At 38.0% G+C, this 18,921-nt stretch overlaps 1 protein-coding gene across 2 annotated transcripts in view; it reads right to left on the reverse strand.

The window, feature by feature from the left end:
- Positions 1-18,921, reverse strand: part of ggt7 (gamma-glutamyltransferase 7) — a 27,634-nt gene continuing 8,713 nt past the window's right edge. For both annotated transcript variants that reach the window (XM_079401440.1, XM_079401441.1), the window contains exons 7-16: positions 18,078-18,151; positions 17,648-17,841; positions 17,206-17,293; positions 14,908-15,035; positions 13,105-13,193; positions 12,847-12,999; positions 12,182-12,299; positions 10,224-10,361; positions 10,024-10,123; positions 1-1,678 (exon numbers count right to left, since the gene is read on the reverse strand). In XM_079401440.1, the coding sequence (XP_079257566.1) occupies positions 1,515-1,678; positions 10,024-10,123; positions 10,224-10,361; positions 12,182-12,299; positions 12,847-12,999; positions 13,105-13,193; positions 14,908-15,035; positions 17,206-17,293; positions 17,648-17,841; positions 18,078-18,151 (1,246 nt within the window). In that variant the 3' untranslated portion in view covers positions 1-1,514. The remainder of the gene's footprint in view (positions 1,679-10,023; positions 10,124-10,223; positions 10,362-12,181; positions 12,300-12,846; positions 13,000-13,104; positions 13,194-14,907; positions 15,036-17,205; positions 17,294-17,647; positions 17,842-18,077; positions 18,152-18,921) is intronic.

Genomic DNA, 18,921 nt, shown 5'->3' on the forward strand with positions numbered 1-18,921 from the left:
ACACCACACATATTTATTCTCCATCCTTGTAAAGCTATTAAACACAACAGTAATGCTGTTACCGTGCAATAATATTCAATTGTGGCAGAAAATACAAACAGGAAGCTCAATTCACTTAAATAATCAACTGATCGTCTCTTAGAAATATGTGCATAAACTAAAACTTATTTGACTGTTTCCACACCGAAGAGAAAATGCATTACACTTATATAATTCAACAAACTGACATCTACAATTCAAAATAAAACTGTAAAAGGAAATATTCATGGCATCTGAAGGCATATTATGGTTTTTATATGATTATTTTACAACTGGCATTCTCTCAGCTTCTTTCATTTAAGACCATTTCCTTAATGTTTTGATAGGCTAATAAAATAAGACCATATAGCTACCACCCAACCCTCATTAATTATTATAGAATATGTACAATCCTTTGTTCATAAACTGGAGAATTTATTCATGTAACATTCACTTCAAGTAACATTTACTCACATACTTCTTCATGAAGGCTTCAAGAGACCGTGCAAGAGGAAAAAATCCTCTAATTCGCGTAAGGCATAATCCTACACAACCCTGAAGGAACTGCTAATTAGGAAAATAAAAAGACTAAATACTAGTTTGGACACACTTGACTGAATTAGTTCGTTCTGATGTTATGAGTGAAGGAAAAGCACACATGAAGCACCTCGGATACGGTTTATTTTACTGAAGCATCCCAAGATGCTCCACATGAAGTGTGCTCAGCTGGACTCTAGAGGAAGGCTGGAGACTGAATAAGCACAAATATTTTGATTTGTTTGAAATTTTCTGGTCACTACATATTCTGCATACTTTATTTGTGGTATGTTTTAATTTCTTTACTATAATTCCACAATGTGGAAAATATCAGTAATAAAGAGTAGGTATGTCCAAATGTTTTGACACATACTGTATGTGTTAACCAGTTCATCCAAAAATAAACCTGAAAACATACTCTCCCTCAGATCATCCAAGAGGTAGAAAATGTTTGTTTCTTCCTCAGAACAGATTTGGAGAAATTTAGCATTACAAATCATCTTCAATCTCAAAAAAATGGTGGATTATTGTGGCGTTTTTATCAGCTGTTTGGACTCTAATTCTGACGGCACCCATTCACTGCAGAGCATCCATCGGCGAGTAACTCAATCTACATCTTAGATGAGCTGAGGGGGAGCAACTTTTCAGAACGTTTTTATTTTTGGGTGAACTATTCCTTTAACTTGTCTAGTCAGGTGTGAGACCAGTGTCTTGAAATCTTGAGGTAAATTAAAAAAAAAACAAACAAACAAAAACAACACAGCTAACTGTCTTTTACAATTTGTCATCATAGTATGTGTGCATGTTGCTGTTTTTGTGGCAGGGCAGCAGGGAGCGGCTCATTTCCATCTACCGGACACTGTCCATCCATTTAGGTTATCAACTCCTTAGAACTCGTTAACCTCATAACGTCCCCATTTAGTGCACAAACGGTACAGCAGCACAGAGTGTGTGTGAATCTAGGGCATGGACAGCGCTGAGGCATCAGTGCTGCGAGGGTCCTTCACACCGATGATCAGGTCATTGGTCCTCCGGGTCCCTTCTACTAGCGAGATGATGTCCACCTTACGCACATCATGACCCTTCTGCATCAGAGACTTCACATCCACCTCTGCAAATTTAGCTGGACAGAGAACAAGAGAATTAAAGTGGAACTCCACCCTCAAAATCACGCATCTACAGTCAAAAATCAGATCTGCGGTCAAAAATCACACATCTGCAGTCAAAAATCAGATCTACAGCCAAAAATCAGATCTACAGTCAAAATCACACATCTGCAGTGAAAAATCAGATTTACAGCCAAAATCACACATCTGCAGTCAAAAATCACATCTGCAGTCAAAGAGCACATCTGCAGTCAAAAATCAGATCTACAGTCAAAATCACACATCTGCGGTCAAAAATCAGATCTACAGTCAAAATCACACATCTGCACTCAAAGAGCACATCTGCAGTCAAAAATCACACATCTGCAGTCAAAAATCACATCTGCAGTCAAAGAGCACATCTGCGGTCAAAGAGCACATCTGCGGTCAAAGAGCACATCTGCGGTCAAAATCACACATCTGCAGTCAAAAATCAGATCTACAGTCAAAATCACACATCTGCAGTCAAAAATCAGATCTACAGTCAAAATCGCACATCTGCGGTCAAAATCACACATCTGCAGTCAAAAATCAGATCTACAGTCAAAATCACACATCTGCAGTCAAAAATCAGATCTACAGTCAAAATCACACATCTGCAGTCAAAAATCAGATCTGCAGTCAAAATCACACATCTGCGGTCAAAGAGCACATCTGCAGTCAAAAATCAGATCTGCAGTCAAAATCACACATCTGCGGTCAAAAATCAGATCTACAGTCAAAATCACACATCTGCAGTCAAAATCACACATCTGCAGTCAAAAATCAGATCTACAGTCAAAATCACACATCTGCAGTCAAAATCACACATCTGCGGTCAAAAATCAGATCTACAGTCAAAATCACACATCTGCAGTCAAAGAGCACATCTGCAGTCAAAATCACACATCTGCAGTCAAAAATCAGATCTACAGTCAAAATCACACATCTGCAGTCAAAGAGCACATCTGCAGTCAAAATCACACATCTGCAGTCAAAAATCAGATTTAGTCAAAATCACACATCTGCAGTCAAAATCACACATCTGCAGTCAAAATCACACATCTGCAGTCAAAAATCAGATCTAGTCAAAATCACACATCTGCAGTCAAAGAGCACATCTGCAGTCAAAATCACACATCTGCAGTCAAAGAGCACATCTGCAGTCAAAAATCAGATCTACAGCATTTAGTCAAAAATCACACATCTGCAGTCAAAAATCAGATTTACAGTCAAAATCACATCTGCAGTCAAAGAGCACATCTGCAGTCAAAATCACACATCTGCAGTCAAAAATCAGATTTACAGTCAAAAATCACACATCTGCAGTCAAAAATCAGATCTACAGTCAAAATCACACATCTGCAGTCAAACATCACATCTGCAGTCAAAGAGCACATCTGCAGTCAAAGAGCACATCTGCAGTCAAAGAGCACATCTGCAGTCAAAATCACACATCTGCAGTCAAAGAGCACATCTGCAGTCAAAGAGCACATCTGCATGTCAAAAATCAGATCTACAGTCAAAATCACACATCTGCGGTCAAAAATCAGATCTACAGTCAAAATCACACATCTGCAGTCAAAATCAAACATCTGCAGTCACAAATCAGATCTACAGTCAAAATCACACATCTGCAGTCAAAGAGCACATCTGCAGTCAAAATCACACATCTGCAGTCAAAAATCAGATTTACAGTCAAAATCACACATCTGCAGTCAAAATCACACATCTGCAGTCAAAAATCAGATCTAGTCAAAATCACACATCTGCAGTCAAAGAGCACATCTGCAGTCAAAATCACACATCTGCAGTCAAAGAGCACATCTGCGGTCAAAAATCAGATCTACAGCATTTAGTCAAAAATCACACATCTGCAGTCAAAAATCAGATTTACAGTCAAAATCACACATCTGCAGTCAAAATCACACATCTGCAGTCAAAGAGCACATCTGCAGTCAAAATCACACATCTGCAGTTAAAAATCAGATTTACAGTCAAAATCACACATCTGCAGTCAAAATCACACATCTGCAGTCAAAGAGCATATCTGCAGTCAAAATCACACATCTGCAGTCAAAAATCAGATTTACAGTCAAAATCACACATCTGCAGTCAAAATCACACATCTGCAGTCAAAGAGCACATCTGCAGTCAAAATCACACATCTGCAGTTAAAAATCAGATTTACAGTCAAAATCACACATCTGCAGTCAAAATCACACATCTGCAGTCAAAGAGCATATCTGCAGTCAAAATCACACATCTGCAGTCAAAAATCAGATTTACAGTCAAAATCACACATCTGCAGTCAAAATCACACATCTGCAGTCAAAATCACACATCTGCAGTCAAAGAGCACATCTGCAGTCAAAAATCAGATCTAGTCAAAATCACACATCTGCAGTCAAAGAGCACATCTGCAGTCAAAAATCAGATCTAGTCAAAATCACACATCTGCAGTCAAAGAGCACATCTGCAGTCAAAATCACACATCTGCAGTCAAAGAGCACATCTGCGGTCAAAAATCAGATCTACAGCATTTACAGTCAAAATCACACATCTGCTGTCAAAATCACACATCTGCAGTCAAAGAGCACATCTGCAGTCAAAATCACACATCTGCAGTCAAAGAGCACATCTGCGGTCAAAAATCAGATCTACAGCATTTACAGTCAAAATCACACATCTGCTGTCAAAATCACACATCTGCAGTCAAAGAGCACATCTGCAGTCAAAATCACACATCTGCAGTCAAAATCACACATCTGCAGTCAAAGAGCACATCTGCAGTCAAAATCACACATCTGCAGTTAAAAATCAGATTTACAGTCAATCACACATCTGCAGTCAAAATCACACATCTGCAGTCAAAGAGCACATCTGCAGTCAAAATCACACATCTGCAGTCAAAAATCAGATCTACAGTCAAAATCACACATCTGCAGTCAAAGAGCACATCTGCAGTCAAAATCACACATCTGCAGTCAAAAATCAGATTTAGTCAAAATCACACATCTGCAGTCAAAATCACACATCTGCAGTCAAAATCACACATCTGCAGTCAAAAATCAGATCTAGTCAAAATCACACATCTGCAGTCAAAGAGCACATCTGCAGTCAAAATCACACATCTGCAGTCAAAGAGCACATCTGCAGTCAAAAATCAGATCTACAGCATTTAGTCAAAAATCACACATCTGCAGTCAAAAATCAGATTTACAGTCAAAATCACATCTGCAGTCAAAGAGCACATCTGCAGTCAAAATCACACATCTGCAGTCAAAAATCAGATTTACAGTCAAAAATCACACATCTGCAGTCAAAAATCAGATCTACAGTCAAAATCACACATCTGCAGTCAAACATCACATCTGCAGTCAAAGAGCACATCTGCAGTCAAAGAGCACATCTGCAGTCAAAGAGCACATCTGCAGTCAAAATCACACATCTGCAGTCAAAGAGCACATCTGCAGTCAAAGAGCACATCTGCATGTCAAAAATCAGATCTACAGTCAAAATCACACATCTGCGGTCAAAAATCAGATCTACAGTCAAAATCACACATCTGCAGTCAAAATCAAACATCTGCAGTCACAAATCAGATCTACAGTCAAAATCACACATCTGCAGTCAAAGAGCACATCTGCAGTCAAAATCACACATCTGCAGTCAAAAATCAGATTTACAGTCAAAATCACACATCTGCAGTCAAAATCACACATCTGCAGTCAAAAATCAGATCTAGTCAAAATCACACATCTGCAGTCAAAGAGCACATCTGCAGTCAAAATCACACATCTGCAGTCAAAGAGCACATCTGCGGTCAAAAATCAGATCTACAGCATTTAGTCAAAAATCACACATCTGCAGTCAAAAATCAGATTTACAGTCAAAATCACACATCTGCAGTCAAAATCACACATCTGCAGTCAAAGAGCACATCTGCAGTCAAAATCACACATCTGCAGTTAAAAATCAGATTTACAGTCAAAATCACACATCTGCAGTCAAAATCACACATCTGCAGTCAAAGAGCATATCTGCAGTCAAAATCACACATCTGCAGTCAAAAATCAGATTTACAGTCAAAATCACACATCTGCAGTCAAAATCACACATCTGCAGTCAAAGAGCACATCTGCAGTCAAAATCACACATCTGCAGTTAAAAATCAGATTTACAGTCAAAATCACACATCTGCAGTCAAAATCACACATCTGCAGTCAAAGAGCATATCTGCAGTCAAAATCACACATCTGCAGTCAAAAATCAGATTTACAGTCAAAATCACACATCTGCAGTCAAAATCACACATCTGCAGTCAAAATCACACATCTGCAGTCAAAGAGCACATCTGCAGTCAAAAATCAGATCTAGTCAAAATCACACATCTGCAGTCAAAGAGCACATCTGCAGTCAAAAATCAGATCTAGTCAAAATCACACATCTGCAGTCAAAGAGCACATCTGCAGTCAAAATCACACATCTGCAGTCAAAGAGCACATCTGCGGTCAAAAATCAGATCTACAGCATTTACAGTCAAAATCACACATCTGCTGTCAAAATCACACATCTGCAGTCAAAGAGCACATCTGCAGTCAAAATCACACATCTGCAGTCAAAATCACACATCTGCAGTCAAAGAGCACATCTGCGGTCAAAAATCAGATCTACAGCATTTACAGTCAAAATCACACATCTGCTGTCAAAATCACACATCTGCAGTCAAAGAGCACATCTGCAGTCAAAATCACACATCTGCAGTCAAAATCACACATCTGCAGTCAAAGAGCACATCTGCAGTCAAAATCACACATCTGCAGTTAAAAATCAGATTTACAGTCAATCACACATCTGCAGTCAAAATCACACATCTGCAGTCAAAGAGCACATCTGCAGTCAAAATCACACATCTGCAGTCAAAAATCAGATTTACAGTCAAAATCACACATCTGCAGTCAAAATCACACATCTGCAGTCAAAATCACACATCTGCAGTCAAAGAGTACATCTGCAGTCAAAAATCAGATCTAGTCAAAATCACACATCTGCAGTCAAAGAGCACATCTGCGGTCAAAAATCAGATCTACAGCATTTACAGTCAAAAATCACACATCTGCAGTCAAAAATCAGATTTACAGTCAAAATCACACCTGCTGTCAAAATCACACATCTGCAGTCAAAGAGCACATCTGCAGTCAAAATCACACATCTGCAGTCAAAATCGCACATCTGCAGTCAAAAATCAGATTTACAGTCAAAATCACACATCTGCAGTCAAAAATCAGATTTACAGTCAAAATCACACATCTGCAGTCAAAATCACACATCTGCAGTCAAAAATCAGATTTACAGTCAAAATCACACATCTGCAGTCAAAGAGCACATCTGCAGTCAAAATCACACATCTGCAGTCAAAATCACACATCTGCAGTCAAAAATCAGATTTACAGTCAAAATCACACATCTGCAGTCAAAATCACACATCTGCAGTCAAAATCACACATCTGCAGTCAAAAATCAGATTTACAGTCAAAATCACACATCTGCAGTCAAAGAGCACATCTGCAGTCAAAGAGCACATCTGCGGTCAAAAATCAGATCTACAGCATTTACAGTCAAAAATCACACATCTGCAGTCAAAAATCAGATTTACAGTCAAAATCACACATCTGCAGTCAAAATCACACATCTGCAGTCAAAAATCAGATTTACAGTCAAAATCACACATCTGCAGTCAAAAATCAGATTTACAGTCAAAATCACACATCTGCAGTCAAAGAGCACATCTGCAGTCAAAAATCAGATTTACAGTCAAAATCACACATCTGCAGTCAAAGAGCACATCTGCAGTCAAAAATCAGATTTACAGTCAAAATCACACATCTGCAGTCAAAGAGCACATCTGCAGTCAAAAATCAGATTTACAGTCAAAATCACACATCTGCAGTCAAAGAGCACACATCGGCAGTCAAAATCACATCTACAGCATTTACAGTCAAAAATCACATATCTGCAGTCAAAAATCAGATCTACAGTCAAAATCATACGTCTGCGATTAATCACACGTCTGCAATAAAAAAAGAAAAAAAAAGAAATCACACATCTGCACTCAAAATCACACATCTACAAAGTCACAGATCTACAGTCAAAATCACACATCTGCAGTCAAAAATCAGATCTACAGTCAAAATCACACATCTGCAGTCAAAGAGCACACATCTACAGTCAAAATCACACATCTGCAGTCAAAGAGCACATCTGCAGTCAAAAATCACATATCTGCAGTCAAAAATCACATATCTGCAGTCAAAAAGCACGCGTCTGCAGTCAAAATCACACATCTAGTCGAAATCACACGTCTGCAAAAATCACACATCTGCAGTCAAAATCACACGTCTGCGATTAATCACACGTCTGCAATTAATAAAAATCACATCTGCACTCAAAATCACACATCTACAGTCAGTCACACATCTGCAGTCAAAATCACACATCGTTTGCAGTCAAAAATCACACATCGTCTGCAGTCAAAAAAAAAAAAAAAAATCACACATCGTCTGCAGTCAAAATCACACATCGTCTGCAGTCAAAATCACATCGTCTGCAGTCAAAATCACACATCGTCTGCAGTCAAAATCACACATCGTCTGCAGTCAAAATCACACATCGTCTGCAGTCAAAATCACACATCGTCTGCAGTCAAAATCACACATCGTCTGCAGTCAAAATCACACATCTGCAGTCAAAATCACACATCTACAAAGTCACACATCTGCAGTCAAAATTACACATCGTCTGCAGTCAGTCACACGTCTGCAGTCAAAATCACACATCGTCTGCAGTCAAAATCCCACGTCTACAATCAAAGTCACACGTCTGCAGTCAAAATCACACATCGTCTGCAGTCAAAATCACACATCGTCTGCAGTCAAAATTACACATCGTCTGCAGTCAAAATCACACATCGTCTGCAGTCAAAATCCCACGTCTACAATCAAAGTCACACATCTTGCAGTCAAAATCACACATCGTCTGCAGTCAAAATCACACGTCTGCAATTAAAAAAAAAAAAAAATCACACATCTGCAGTCAAAATCACACATCTGCAGTCAAAATCACACATCTGCAGTCAAAATCACACATCGTCTGCAGTCAAAATCACACATCTGCAGTCAAAATCACACATCGTCTGCAGTCAAAATCACACATCTGCAGTCAAAATCACACATCGTCTGCAGTCAAAATCACACATCGTCTGCAGTCAAAATCACACATCTGCAGTCAAAATCACACATCTGCAGTCAAAATCACACATCGTCTGCAGTCAAAATCACACGTCTGTAATTAATCACACATCTGCAGTCAAAATCACACGTCTGCAGTAGGGCTGGGACGATACATCGATTCTGAGATTTTCAGAATGCATTACGAGTCCTCAGGAATCAATTCTGAGCCTAGATTTTAACAGCAGATGGCGCTGTAATCTAGTTTTTATCCGCACACTCAAATGCTGATGAAGAAGAGGTGTTGCTGTGCTGTGCATTCGGCTGAGTCTGTAATTTCACTTCGGCTCAGAATGCTTTTATGACGCGAGATTAATATAAACACAGCCCACTGTGAACACCTTTGTAATTCATTTCAACCTTTTCTAATTTTATGAATGATTATTTTAGGTTCAAGTGTGTGCAAGGATTTGGGAACAACCAGAGTACAGCTGTTTCTAAAGCATGCAGCGCCATCTGCTGTTCAAAACTAAGCTCAGACTCCATTCCCGAGGAATCTCCATGCATTCGGAAAATCTCAGAATCGATGCGGAATCGTTTCGTGATTCATCGATGTATTGTCCCAGCCCTAGTCTGCAGTCAAAATCGATTAAAACAGTAAAAACAGTAAAGAATGTCAGTAAAGACAAAAGATCTATTGCAAATACATGTTTTTTTTGCATTAGTTTGCATCACAGCACACCAGGTTTCAACAGTAATAATCAGAAATGTTTGTTGAGCAGCAAATCAGTATATTATTATGATTTCTGAAGGATCATGTGACACTGAAGACTGGAGTAATGATGCTGAAAATTCAGCTTTGATCACAGAAATAAATTACATTTTAATATATATTCACATAGAAAACAGTTACTTTAAACTGTAATAGTATTTCACAATATTACTGTATTTATGACCAAATAAACAGCCTTGGTGAGCAGAAGAGACTTCTTTCAGATACATAGATTCAATACATTTGGGCATCATTTAAAAAAAAAAATTAGAGTATACACTATATTAGAGAAAACTTTTAAATGGACCCCAGAGGAAGCAAGAGTAAACAATGCAGAACTTACAGTCCACCAGCAGGGTGTTGTTTTGGATGAGAGGATGCAGTCTGCCGTAGGACACGCTGTCACTCATGTTATTACGTAATGACAAAACATTGATCAAAACCTGCAAAAACACATCAGAATATGGGTTAATATACAGCGATGCTAGTAGCAGAATGAAATGTGCTGGTGTACATCCACACAGCCCAGTAATGAGCGCTGACCTGCGTGATGCCGCTCAGCGCCCGCTCGCCGTTAGAGGAGCCCAGCGCCACGTATGTGCCACACAGACCGATGGACGGCCTCACCGCGATTGGCGTCAGGAACGAGGCCGGCCTCTTGCCCGGCTCAATGCTGTTACGCTGAGGAGTACACAAAACATGTTAAAATCCTGACGCATATCACTTAAGGTCCTTGCACACAAAGGGCCCTATCATATATAACACTATGTCACTATAACACAGGAGTGTCAGCGTCCTGCAGAGTTTAGTGCGACACGCTTGCCTAGAAGTGTCCAGCAAAGCCACTGGAAAGCAAACCTGCAACCTGTATCCAAAAAAGCATAACGGCTAGCGGTACACAGGGAAGGAGACAAGAGGCCGTTTTTTTTTTTTAATGGATGTCAATGAAAGAACTACACTATGCTGAATAAAAGCTTTTGGGAGGAATTAGCGTATTTAATGAATCTAATGTTTTACACTGTATAAACTATGTAGATTTTACCTGGCTAAAAATGTTATCTGATATGACTGCTATGTGCATTTTTTTTTTTAATTACTTTTACGGCTTCAGGATTTCAACAAATAAATTATATTTTAGTGACGAGTATCAGTGTTGTATACGCCCAATGTGCACTGCAGTGACCAGCAATTTGTGCTCTTTTTTGGGTCCTACTTTATATTAGGTGGCCTTAACTACTATGTACTTGCATCAGAAAATAGGTACAATGTACTTGTTGTGTTTATATTGTATTGCAACACACTTCTGCTGCTGTTGAGGTGGGATACGGGTGAGGTTAGGGACAGGTTTGGTGGTATGGGTGGGTTTAAAGTGTAAGGGATGGGTCAACAGTGTAATTATAAATGTTATTACAGAAATTAATTACAGATGTAATCACATGCAGGTATTTCTTAATATATACAGTTAAAGTCAAAAGTTTACATACACCTTGCAGAATCTGCAAAATGTCAATTATTTGACCAAAATAAGAGGGATCATACAAAATGCATGTTATTGTTTATTTAGTACTGACCTGAATGTCTGTGATGTTTTTATTTGATCAGTTTTTGTAATGATGTCTTATAAAATTGTCTGTTTGTGAGGTTGATGCTGAATAAATTGAGATACGACTACTATGAACAACTATCACTAAACAACAAATCACAGCTGTGGATCGTTCAGGTAACAACACAGTATGAAGAAACAAGGGGATGTAAACTTTTGAACAATTCAACTATATATTTTCTCTTGTGGACTATATGTAAACATCATGTGAAATATCTTATTCAGGTCAGTACTAAATGAACAATAGCATGCATTTTGTATTATCCCTCTTATTTTAGTAAAATAATTGACATTTTGCAGATCCTGCAAGGTGTATATAAACTTTTGACTTCAACTGCAAGTACAATGTAAAAAACATGCATGTACACAATAAGTGCATTCCACCAAATGATTAATTTACTTTTACTTTTAATTTATATAATTGTAATTTTTTTATTTACTGTGCCATGTAGCCTGTAAACGACTGTTGAAAAACTGTGAATGCCAACCAGGTTGGAGCTAAAGTCTGCTGGGCAGTGGCCTTCCAGGAACAGGTTTGGACACCCCCTGCTATAACAGATCTAATGGGACATTTCACAAAGTCATCCTATAATTTACATGGACAAACAGTACAATTACACTCCCAGAATTCTCTGTGGCATTTCATAATGGTAGTTTCTTGTTGAAATAACTGTTGCATCAATTTGCACATTGGGGTTTGCTGACACGCCTTTGGGAAAAAGGGGTTTTGGAGAGAGTGAAAGGCTTTTGGCAAAAGCTATCAAAATTACTTGGAGCATCTTTTAACCCAAATGGCAAAAGAGAGAGGGATTGGATGACTATTTAATAAAATAAAAAGTTAAAAATAGTTTTTATGAGTGTGTGCCTGTTTTTGCCATGCGTAGGCATCTAGACGTACCTGATTGTAAGCTGCAACGCTGTGAGTTTTGTTGGGCCAAGAGAAGTCCAGCATCTGACTGTTCAGGAGAATCCCAGAGGGAGTCACAATGCGGCTCCCAAACGGCCGGTTAAGAGAGCTAGGAACAGAAGAAACATTAATTATTTCATTCATTCATTATGCAAACTACAGAGGAGCAGGACTGGACACCCCTGGTATTGGGTTTACTTGTATGTGACCCTGGAGCACAAAACCAGTCTTAAGTCGCTGGGGTATATTTGTAGAAATAGCCAAAAATACATTGTATGGGTCAAAATTATAAATTTTTATTTTATGCCAAAAATAATTAAGATATTAAATAAAGATCATGTTTCATGAAGATATTTTCTGATTTCCTTCCGTAAATATATCAAAACTTCATTTCTGATTAGTAATATGCATTGCTAAGAACTTCATTTGAACAACTTTAAAGGAGATTTTCTCAATATTCAGATTTTTTTGCACCCTCAGATTACAGATTTTCAAATAGTTGTATCTCAGCCAAATATTGTCCTATCATAACAAGCTTGTTTATGTAGCCTCCAGATGATATATAAATCTCAATTTTGATAAATGTACCCTAATGACTGGTTTTGTGGTTCAGGGTCACATATACAAACACTCCATCACCTGGTAAAGTCACGCACCTCATAACAGACACGATCAAGTCATCGGTGCCCATGATCATGAGCTGGCTGGCCACAGCGCCCTCCTGCAGCTCGTATGACGGCGTGTAGTGCTCGGCCGCTGACGCCTGTGAATCATTGATCTTCTGCCGGAGCGCAGCAGCCTGGCCTTTACTGCCAGAGCCAGCCAGTGTTATGGAAAAGGTATAGAAAGACACTATGTTGAACCACTGCTGTTGAAACAAACATGTTGTCTATTTGTTTTGATTCAATAATCACCTGAGCATCTGCGTCACCAACTCAGAAACCGATGAATCGAACATGGAGTCTCCCAGTCCACTGGCTTGAGACAACGCAATCTTCAGAGACTACATGTGGAGGAAATTACACAGGCAGGAATATTTAAACAATAGTGCATGAGCACAAGCGCTGTTGTGCACCAGGGTTAAAAAATATTACAAATATTAACTGAAAAACTTTTAGTAACATTTATTTTAGCTAGTTACCAATGCAACATCTCATTTTCATTTCATTTAACTTGATGTACTAAAATAATTCTAACTGAAATTAATTAAAACCATATGGACATATTAAAAAAACCTAACAAAATGACTCAATCAACTAAAATGAAAATGAAAAATATAAAAACTAAATAAAAAATACTAATAAAAACTATAATAGTATAACACTCGTGCACTTTTGAATTTTAATTTTTAGGTGACCTCTCCCATTAATCTATATGAACTGGCTAAAGGACTGGTCACACTATCCTTTTCTCTTTCCACTGATTGCCATTCATACGCATGCAAATGCAGGAGACAGGAAACGCAAGCTCATGTGAAATTTAAAGTTCAAGTTCGGTGAACTCTGACCTGTGAATTGTGTGGGATTGATTCATTGATGCTTCACTGCGTGACCTTTTAGCGGAATGAAAATGACTTTAAATCTGCAGGATTGCAGTAAAGTGGAGTGAACTGCATATTTTTACATTCAGAATGGATTTTATGCAGGATTACGTTTGTAAAAAAGACACCACACAGTGACACCAATGTTTCCTCTAATAAAGCAAAACTTCTCTCTATCGGGTGGACATTTCGGCCACCTGAGCAAAACCATTCCTTACACCAGACCTGTACAGCGCACATGCAACAACAGTGTGACACCTTTAACATGCTATTTATATTTGATTTGACCCTTGGTGTAATGCACATTTTAGGTTACCTGAGAATATATATATTTTTTACAGTGCTGTTTTACCATGACATTCTATTAAAAATATATTTTTTTTAAATCTCACACAGAAATTTAAATATAATATAATATTGTCCTCATTTGGATAAAAGCGTCTGCTAAATGACTAAATGTAAATGTATTGTAATGTAATATAATATATGACTAAATGAAGCAGATATTGCTCATGAATTCCCTTAACTTGTGTTCTGATGACAAACGAAGGTCTTACGGGTTTGGAACGACATGAGGGCGAGTAATTAATGACAATTTTCATGGAGGAAGACGGTAACTCAGGGAGAAGAACTGTTGAATAAAGTCATTCATTTTGTTTTCTTTGCACACAAAAAGTATTCTCATAACTTCGTAAAATTGAAGTTGAGCCACTGATGTCACATGGACCGTTTTACCGATGTCTTTGCTATGTTTCTGGGAACATTTCAGTTGTGTTGCTGTCTATGGAGGGTCAGAAAGCTCTCGGATTTCATCCAAAATATCTTAATTTGTGTTCTGAAGATGAACGAAGGTCTTACAGGTTAAGAAAGACATGAGGGTGAGTAATTAATGACTGAATTTTTATTTTGGGGTGAACTAACCCTTTCTAATCCAGGATTTAAAGATGTTAACCCAGGGTAAAGCATATTGTGATAAGCCATATAAAATTGACTTAATCTATTGAACAAAGTTAAAGGCATCTACTAAAGGCAGGAGACTGTGTAGAAAGCACAAAATACATGATACAAAGAGCAAGAAGAAAAAAATCTGATTATTAGACATAAATCACTAGTGCACTTTATTTAAAGCCATGAATCAATAGAAATGCGAGTTGTGCTGGTTACAGCCCTGCAGTACCTCAGCGATCCAGTGGTAAATGCTGCTCCTGGACACCTGGTTTGTGATGTTAAATCCCTCCAGGATGTTGAGAGCGGACAGCAGGGCGGCTCCCGCGTGGGGCGGAGGAGGAACAAACACCTGGAAGCCTGTCAGAGACACGCAAGGCAAAACACTGCTCAACCTGTCCATTAAAATATCGCTGAGGTGCTCAAGACTACAGGAGCTGTTGAACTTCATGGAAAACCAAGCCATTAAAGGCTTGAGGAAAAGATTTTCCAAAACAGGCAACAGGAAAATCCTACGTGTCACATTAACCCAAGCAGCAGCAGTCTAGTCTGCATTTATCTAATGAGGTTTCCTTACAGCAATACGCCACTAGAGACCATTGTACCGCAGAGAAAATATGCTCTTAAACCACTTAAAAATAAAATAAAATAAAAACTGCAGTTTGTTTAGGGTTGCCAGGCAGGACAGGAGCTTGAAACATTAATAAATAATGTGTGGTCACAGTGGGCGTTTTTACAACGGCTTCAAATACGGATCATCAGAAGTCAGAAACGGACCTACCCACTTTATGATGCTCATTTCCTGCAACACCCCTTATGATTTACAAGGGAAACAATAGAGCTTTATCTTAATGAGTCATCACTCCATCTGCATAGCAGGAGTGTACAGAAACAAAGCAGAAATACTGTACAGAAGTCAGTGTTTATTTTGACTTATAATAGACTATATTTAGAAGGAAATGTCATATATAGAAAAGCACATACCTGCACAGAAGGATCTCTGGGCCATTATTTAAGCATTCCCTTGTGCTTTTAGCACTGAAGTACATAAAATATCAGTTACTTTAATACATTAGTATTTTCTTGATGGACTACTTTAACTTTTACTCAGTCGGTTTCCAAACAAGCACCGTTACCGAAGCATGACGATTGTGTACTTTACAAAATTCTGCTGAATTGCAGTGTTGTCAAATTTCCACCTGCAATTCTTGTCTACCCTGTTGTGAGAAGTCGAATAACAACAGTAATTATGCACCATTATGAAATTAATACAGGGTAAAGCAGAAGGGTTTTCTTGTCTGGACTTTGAAGGTCAATAGACTACTACATCTCAACTACAGCAATTAATAAAGTCATAAACTGCAGTATTTTAAACATCTATAGACCATTTATAGGTTTGGAAACATTTGGGATGCGCGCGCATCATGGTTGCAGAAAACCTGGGAGAGATATAGAGAATTACACGGATACGGTACAAAATAATTAGGTTTAAAAAGATCACAGATTATATTGATTAGATGTCATTTTCAAAATGTTCTCCGCATTTTAGAAGAGCTCGTCAGCCAGCGATAAGCACTGTTATTCAACGAAAGGAAAGTGATGTTGGATAGTCTTACAGATCCGAAACAGGGATGACGTTTTTTGTGGGCGGGGCCTATCTGGTGGAAGAAAATGAGGGTTTTCATGTGACTCTGTTCCCCTCTCGGGCTTGAGCTGATGGTAAAACTAAAGGACATTATTAGCTGTCTTTACTTTTATTTTGAAAGCTGAAGCTCGCGGTTATGAAAAGGGGCGTTACATTTCCGACTCGTGCTTGTGGTGTTCGGCCAATCACAATGCACTGTGCCAGTTGGCCAATCAGAGCAGACTGCGCTTGTCGGAAGGAGGGGCTTTGTGTTTGAGAGAGGCGGGGCATAGAGGACCTATAATAATGTACACTATTTGAAAAATGATGTGTTTTTTGAACATAAAAGCATGTCAGCATATTCTGTAACACCAAATACACAAAATAATGATCTTTAAAATAGCATCAAACTCGCCATTTTTGAGTTTAATTGAATTATAAAGTCCAAATTAGGAGATATAAACTTGCATTTGCGAGAAAAAAAAAGTCAGGATTGTGAGATAAAATAAATGTTAATAGTAATAGGTTTAAATAATATTTCATGCTGTAACTTTAGGGCTAATGCAATATGTCCCCTATGAACGGCATGTGTGAATATTATGTAGACCTATTGTTTAAATCATTTATGCTTTAAAAGTAGAGTAATAGCGGTTTCATCCACAGTCTGTCCGTTCAAATGTCTGCGTGTAGCTTCAAATGGTGTCTTTGACGACAGATTTTGACATCAAAAGGCACAAAAGAATGTTCTCTCTTATTCCATGGATTTGACCCGTTTACCTCCACTTGTTACCAGTGTTTTTCTGCATCACTATGCGCGCGCAGCTGCAAGTGACGTGACTGTGACATCAGCTCTGAAATGGTCTATAGGTTCTTTCAGAGCTGATTGTTGAAAACTGGTGTGTTTACCCTGGTAAAGGCTTTGCAGTGGCTTCTGTATGACAGTGGAGTAGTTTTTGAAGTCGTCCTCGTTCAACACACCTCCTTTAGCTTGAACCTGGCCACAAAAACACACAATATTAATACAATCATATGATCTGTTATTAAACTGTTAGTTATCAAACTAAGAAAATAGCTACAAACGGTTTAAAAATCCAATGTTTGAAAGATGATTTAATGATCTGAGGTCAGTTATGTTAAAAAAAACTATTCTAAACTATTGTTTTTATTAATTGAAATAAAGTTAATAAAAGTTGAAGTACTAAAATAAAAATGAACTAACTTGAAATGTAAAAAAAAAAATAAAGCACATGAAATTACTCAAACTAAAATGAAAATAGTCAATGAAAATCTTAATAAATAAATACTCTGATAGTATATTAATAATACTAAGATAACACTGGAGACATACGCCTGAAGTCATTTCCTGAGTCAGGTTCCCACTGTAGAACTCGGAGACTCCATTGGCTGCAATCCTGTCCAAAACAGCAGCTAAATCCAGGCGTTTAGTGAAGTGTCCCGCGAGTGGAGCCTGACTGTTCGGCAGGAACAGATCTCTGAATGCATCCGACACATTCTGCTCCTTCACTTCAGACAGAGCATCAGCTGCGAAAGATGATGCCAGTTATACCAAACTGCTTACAAGTCAACATAAAATAACAAACAAATATTACATTTACAGTCTTACAGTTCATCAGTGTATGATATTCCAAAGAAACAATGCATTGATAATCAAAACGTAGAAACCTCTGAAACAGAATAATTTTTCCAGACGTTTCCTGTAGACTGTGTAACGTAAAAACTGTACAACCGTGTAAATGACAAGCGTGATGAAAGCTCACCCAGCTCATGCGTCATATTGAATCCATTCCTCGCCACATCTGCGGCCATAGTGACAACGTCTTTCCAGGCCATTCTAGAGGAGAGAGAAAACACTGATGCACAGCTGCTTTTCCATCAGCCATCATTAACCCTTGTGTTGTTTTGAAAATCTAATTTGGTGTTCCTCGTTAAAAATTACAGGCTTTTTAAACTGCTTGTAAACATCTCGTTATTATGCAATGTGTGACCCTAGACCACAAAGCAGTCAATTTGTGTGTCAATTTTTCAAAATTGAGATGTATGCATCATTTGAAAGCTGAATAAATAAGCTTTTCATTGATGTATGGTTTGTTAGGATCAGACAATATTTGGCTGAGATGCAACTATTTGAAAATCTGGAATCTGAGGGTGCAAAAAAAATCTAAATATTGAGAAAATCCCCTTTAAAGTTGATCAAATGAAGTTCTTAGCAATGCATATTACTAACCAAAAATTTAATTTTTATATATTTACTGTAAGAAATTTACAAAATATCTTCAGGGAACATGCTCTTTACTTAATATACTAATGATTTTTGGCATAAAAGAACATTTGATAATTTTGACCCATACAGTGTATTGTTGGCTATTGCTACAAATATAGCCCAGCGACTTCAGACTGGTTTTGTGCTATATTGCATTCAATCTTTGTATCAATTCTTTTTTTTTTCTCAATTAGCACAGGTTTTGTATATTTGTTTTGGAACTGATTGATTGTAGGCCTCATCTGATCTGAGCTCATGCCGCTCAGTGTGAAAAAAGTCACTCAAGTTTATTCATCTAAAAAAAAAAAAAAAAAAAAAAAAAAAAAAAAAAGGCTGAGCAT

This window comes from Barbus barbus, assembly GCF_936440315.1.
Source record: "Barbus barbus genome assembly, chromosome: 40".
Taxonomy (NCBI): Eukaryota; Metazoa; Chordata; class Actinopteri; order Cypriniformes; family Cyprinidae; genus Barbus; species Barbus barbus.